Source organism: Priapulus caudatus, unplaced genomic scaffold (assembly GCF_000485595.1).
Source record: "Priapulus caudatus unplaced genomic scaffold, Priapulus_caudatus-5.0.1 Scaffold3385, whole genome shotgun sequence".
Classification (NCBI taxonomy): domain Eukaryota; kingdom Metazoa; phylum Priapulida; class Priapulimorpha; order Priapulimorphida; family Priapulidae; genus Priapulus; species Priapulus caudatus.
In genome coordinates, this window is record NW_014580446.1 from 10,737 (window position 1) to 17,206 (window position 6,470).

At 48.7% G+C, this 6,470-nt stretch overlaps 1 protein-coding gene across 1 annotated transcript; it reads right to left on the reverse strand.

Annotated features, from left to right (window-relative positions):
- On the reverse strand, positions 1-4,804 carry LOC106819417 (unconventional myosin-VI-like; the record flags this gene model as incomplete). The annotated part of the gene is given in 5 exon segments (XM_014824057.1): positions 1-115; positions 822-953; positions 2,124-2,264; positions 3,272-3,389; positions 4,784-4,804. Coding segments are annotated over 5 exon segments (527 nt in total), but the record flags the coding sequence as incomplete, so codon positions are not given.
- Positions 4,805-6,470: the final 1,666 nt, after the last annotated feature.

The window sequence follows — 6,470 nt, forward strand, 5'->3', positions numbered from 1 at the left end:
TCTGCGGGAGCGAGGAAGGGCAGACGGAAGAAGCGGTGGTTCACGTTCGGACGGATCTTGTCAATGTTGCGGTTCAACCGCTGCAGTTTCGGCTTCTTCTCCTCCTGCTGCTGGGCTGCAAAACACAAGAGCATCCGTCCTCTCGTACACGCGCAAACAAGAGAGCATCCGTCTGCTCGTGCATGCGCAAACACGAGAGCATCCGTCTGCTCGTGCATGCGCAAACACGAGAGCATCCGTCTGCTCGTGCATGCCCAAACATGAGAGCATCCGTCGGCTCGTGCATGCACAAACACGGGAGCATTTGTCCAATTGTGCATGTGCAAACGTGGGAGCATCTATTCGCTTGTTTGCCTACAAACACGAGCATCCGATCGTCTGTCGTACATACAGAAACACAAGAGCATCCGTTCGTTCAGATGCCAATAAACACAAGAGCATCCCTGCGCTCGCACACCGACAAACACGAGAGCATCCAACCATCTGCTCGTACATGCAGAAACACAAGAGCATCTGTTTGCTTATATGCTCATAAACACGGGAGCTCGTCCTTTTGTACACATGCAAACACAAGATCAGCAGTCACTACCTTGTAATTAAAACCGAATTCAGCGAACAATAATGTAACATAGTTTCTACACCCATGATATCTAAACAAATAAATTAAAATAATAAAATATTGGGAAAAAATTTACATACATTAAATTACATTAAACAAAAAATTACTACGATTAAACCATGAAATTAAATTATCGAACGACAACGCGAGCCATTAGCCACAACTCCCGTCTCTCGTCGCCTACTCCAGTGCTGCCACCTACAGTTTTCTATCACAGCCTGTGGCGCCCTCTGGTTCTCCGTCGCTGCAGCCTTCTTGTTCTTCGACTTCCACTCGTGATAGACCTTCAGGCGCCGATGAAACTCCTCCCTGCATGCGTCAAGCAGTGCCACGTCTGTGTAAACAACAACAACATCAGTGCCAGGTCTGTGTAAACAACAACAACAACAACAACAACAACAACATTAGTGCCACGTCTGTGTAAACAACAACAACAACAGCAACATCATTAGTGATGTTTGTGTAAACAACAACGACAACATGAGCAGTGCCAGGTCTGTGTAAACAACAACAACAACATCATCATTAGTGACATGTTTGTGTAAACAATAACAACATTAATGCCAGGTCTGTGTAAACAACAACAACAACAACAACAACAACCTGAGCAATGCCAGGTCTGAGTCTGGGTGAACACCATCAATAACAACAACCCCTCTCTCATGCTTTCTTTCTCCGTCTCTTTCCTCCCCTCCTCTTCTCCCTCCCTTCCCTTCCCTCCCCCTCCCCCTCGCCCTCCTCCTCCTCCCTCCCCTCTCTCTCTCCCCCTTCTTCCCTGCTTTCTTCACTCACTGCACGATGTGCTGATGGTGTCTCGTAGCTCTGCATACTTCCACTTGTTGAGGTCGTGGGTCTCCCCTCCCTAACAACCTCTCCCCTCCTTCTCTCCTCTCTCCCCTCTCTCCCTCCCTCCCTCTTCCCTCCTCCGTTCACTCACCACAGGATGTGCTGATGGTATCTCGTAGCTCCGCGTACTTCCACTTGCTGAGGTCGTGGGTCTTGCCTCCCTAACTCGCTCTTGCCTCTCTCCCTCCCTCCTCTCTCCCTCCCTCCCTCCTTCTTCCCTCATTGTCTCGTAGCTCTCCCTCACTCTCCTCTCTCTCCTCCATCCCTCCCTCCCCCCATCCCTCACTCTCTCCATCCCTCACTCCATCCCCTGCCTCCCTCTTCCCTCCTTCCTCCACTCACCGCAGGATGTGTTGATGGTATCTCGTAGCTCTGCATACTTCCACTTGCTGAGGTCGTGGGTCTCCCCTCCTCCCTCCCTCCCCTCTCTCTCCCTCTTTCCTTCCTCCCTCCCTGCCTCCCTCCTTCCCTCCTCCCTCTACTCACCGCAGGACGTGCTGATGGTGTCTCGTAGCTCTGCATACTTCCACTTGCTGAGGTCGTGGGTCTCCCCTCCCTAACAACCTCTCCCTCTCTCTCCTTCCTCCCACCCTCCCCTCTCTCTCCTCCCTCCTCCTCCCTCCCACTCTCCCCTCTCTCTCCTCATCCCTCTACTCACCGCAGGACGTGTTGATGGTATCTCGTAGCTCTGCGTACTTCCACTTGCTCAGTTCGTGGGTCTTGCCTCCCGCTGCGTTAATCACGCTGCGAGCGCGCTCCGATCGCTGCAGCTGCGGAGTCTCTAATGCCTCGACGACACCTGGAATGTGTGTACGTAAAGCGATGACACAAGCAAATGCGTGCACTTAAAGCGATGACACACACAAACGCGTGCACGTAACGCGATGACACGTGCTCCGACCGCTGCAGCTGCGGCGTCTCCAATGCCTCGACGACGCCTGCAGGGGGGAATGTGTGTTTGTACAGCGATGACACAAGCAAACACGTGCACGTAAAGCAATGACACACGCAAGTAAACGTGTGCACGTAAAGCGATGACACACGCAAGTAAACGCGTGCACATAAAGCGATGACACGCGCAAGTAAACGCGTGCACGTTAAGCGATGACACGCACAAGTAAACACGTGCACGTAAAGCGATGACACGCGCAAACGTGTGCATGTAAAGTGATGACACGCGCAAACGTGTGCACGTAAAGTGATGACACGCGCAAACATGTGCACGTAAAGCGATGACACACGAAAGTAAATGTGTGCACATAAAGCAATGACACACGCAAGTAAACGCGTGCACGTAAAACGATGACACACGCAAGTAAACGCGTGCACGTAAAGCGATGACACGCGCAAGTAAATGTGTGCACGTAAGTGATGATACGCGCAAACGTGTGCACGTAAAGTGATGACACACGCAAACGTGCGCACGTAAAGCGATGACACACGAAAGTAAACTCGCATGCGTAAAGCGATGACACACGCAAGTAAACATGTGCACGTAAAGTGATGACACATGTAAAGCAATGAGATGGATGGGAAATGTGCACATAAACTGATGACATGCACCGTTCGCGTCAAAAATGTGTGCAAGTAAAGTTATGACACGCACCGTTCTTGCGTTTGCGTATCACAAAGTGGACTACGCATGAAGTGATGACACAGAGCAAAATACGACACGCAAAGCGATGACACGAGAAATCTACTGCAAAACGTGTCGCACTTGATCGACATGCACCGACGTGCACGTAAAGCAATGACACGTGTTATCTACGGGGTACGCCGTGCACGCAAAGTGATGATGTCACTCACCTCCGGACTCCTGTGCGAGTCTCGTGGCGAGTTCGTGGTCGCGCCGCTCCTGCGCCAGCTTCTGCTGCCGCGCCTCCTCGGCCAGACGCTCCTGCGCAAGCTCTGCCTGCAGCGCCTCCTGCAGGTAGAAAAAACAATTAATTTATTTTTAAACTTTATTTTTGCTAAGGTGGGAGATTTCCACGCGAGGGCAGCACGTGTCTATGCAGAAAGCGACATTACATGCAGTCTAATCTGTATGTGAGTCACTCCGGGGATATGCTAAGTGTCCTTTATACACAGGTGTCTGTTCTATAAAGATTGTTTTCGCCGTACGACTGCCACTCAAGGGAAATACCTAGTGTCCTTTATAGACAGGTGTATGTTCTACAGAGGTGATTGTACCGTACGACTGACACTAAAGCCTAGTGTGGTACTCTCGGTGGCCCCCCCTCAATCAAACTCTCGAAACTTCTTTCATAAAAAGCGTTACTATTGCGACTAAACTGACAAAACTATAAAAAATTAAAAAACGATGCCGTCTCCTTGTTTACCGTCAGACGACGTCCTCATTTGACGCGCGACGGTATATCGTCGAATTTATACCGTGTCTAGCATTTAACACGTCGCCTGTCCATGTAACCGACGGCTCAGGACCTTCTTGCCAGATTGGCTAACTCACTTCGCAAGCGCCGACTCCCGAGCAGCGCATATAGAATCGCCGAGGAACGCAAAGGAGTCGCGCTGACGCGTCCTCATGAGACCTCGACAGAACAATGCGGGTGATAGAGACGTATGTGCCCTGGCCGATAGTCTTTCGCTTGATGCCGACGGGAGCGAGTGTGATTCAGCGCCGCCACCGTGCGGCCTTGCGTGTCTGACGAGGAAGGACTGGCCTTCTCTTCTGTCGCCGAGGAGGAGGAGAAGCGAGTGCGCATCGAGAGTGGAAGCAAGAGGAAGGCCGAGGGAGGAGCGGCGACACTCGCGACGTCGCGCGTGCTTGTAATACCGCTCGTCCGCCCCGCAGGTGCCCTCTTTAGGCATGGGCGCTGGGCATATTACATAAGGTGAGGTCTCGGTTGCATGGCGTGCCCTTCGGCAGACACACGGGATCAGCCGTGTTATAGAAATGGCTGGGATCCAACTGGAGGTTGTTCCTTCCCCTGTTAAGTCGTCTGATCCAATAGTTGGACAACAACTCTATAGAACACACACCTGCGTATAAAGGNGTGTCGTAGTAGTGTGTGTGTGTGTGTGTGTGTGTGTGTGTGTGTGTGTGTGTGTGTGTGTGTATATGTAGTGTGTGTGTGTGTGTGTGCGAGCGCGCGCGCGCGTGTGTGTGCGTGCGTGGGCGTTTATACATAATCCGGAGACATTTTTTTCGTGATAAACCCAATTTTAATTAAAACCCAGTAACGCCAATATTATTACAGCACAGCCAATTCTTAATGTGCAAATAGTTATTCTCACAACTTCCTCGTCATCATCAGTCTAGATTGCCTAAAATCACAGACGATGCAACTCTACATTTACTTCGGTGCAGATGAGATTCATCGTTCTATGATCACTTTGCTAACCGAAAGTTAGAAAGTATACACGATGCTTTTGTATATTGTGATGTCCATGGCCACCACGCAAAATACGATAAACCTATATAGTAGCAGATAATAATCAGAGAACGAGCGAAAACATAGAAATGAACATAAATACAAATGAATGAAATCATACAGTCTTACGAGAATTATATTCTCGTTACGCTTGAGCGTTACTTAATCATATTTGTAGGTGAGTGTTCTACTGCGCGTTGGTGATTATGATGCGACGGTACATTTTAATGTAACAACATTGTTTCTAAATCATCCATACGAAATGTCTTTCCATTCTGCGGCGCATTATCTTATTTAGCTATGCATACAATGGGGTTAGCCGCTAGCTTTTCCGCCAGGTGGCGCAGCGGGAGTTAGCGGTGTTACAACGATTGCGCAACGAACGAGTCAGTTGTAAGGATGCAGGAATCATAGCGATATAACCAAGTTAAAATGCCTTCGTACTGTTGTGTTCCTGGTTGTAAGTCGGCTAAAGCTGGTCATAAGTTTCCAGCGAACCCGAATCTGAACTACAAATGGAGGGTTGCTGTGAGGAGAGTTGAGAAAACCACAAAAAATGTGTGGAAACCGATGAGGCATTCTAAAGAAGATGCCTGATCGGGAAACTATTGACGCGTATATGCCAACAAATTTCAACAAACTGTTCCCAAACACAAGAGTTATTTAAGATGCAACCGAGAACCACAAACCAATTCACAAACCAAGTAGAGTTGATGACCAGAGTGTTACATTTTCTACGTACAAAAACAAGAACACTTTAAAAACGATAATCAGCTGATAGCCCAAGAGGCCTTGTTACTTATGTCAGTGATAGCTATGGTGGTAGCGCCAGTGACCGTCAAATTATTGAGAGGTCTGAGCTGTGTAGTAGTGCTATGTTTGACAGGGGTGACAGCATCATGTCAGATAGAGGAATTATGGTTCAGGATCTGTTTGCTATTAAACAGCTTTGTTTGCTTGTAAACACGCCGTCAATGCTCAAAGGAAAATCTCAACTTAATGCAGAGACAGTTGTTAGGGATAGACGTATCGCATCTAAGAGGATTCATGTAGAGAGGGTCATTGGTCTAAGCAAGACATAGTAAAATATTTACAAGGGACCTGCCTCATCAGAAGATTTTCTCTCGGTGGCGAGCTATTGTCAGGCAGTATTGCCTTATAGTGTCTGCTAGTAAAATGGCTGCGTTTTAGAAATAAAGATTATACATTAATTTTGTTTGCACTGCAGTTTTGTGCTTTACTAATGTCTCAATAAACTATTACATAGACTCCTGACCACACTACAAAAGAATAAACACCACACTTCACTATGCACCACTATTCACCTAAAGTCTCAATAAACCATTATTACATAATCCTCAGCACACACAAAAGAATAACACACCCACTTAACATCATGGACGCCCCACAAGCACACACGTACGCATGCACGAACCCACGCACGGCACGCACACACGCACGCAAATACTGTGTACGTCCGACAGTACGTGCACACGGCACGCACGATGCACACACAGTGTTACTGCCACACGCACGCACACACGCTACGCATGCACGCTACATGTATGACCACACGCACACGCACGCCACAGCACGACGCGATGCACGCTAAG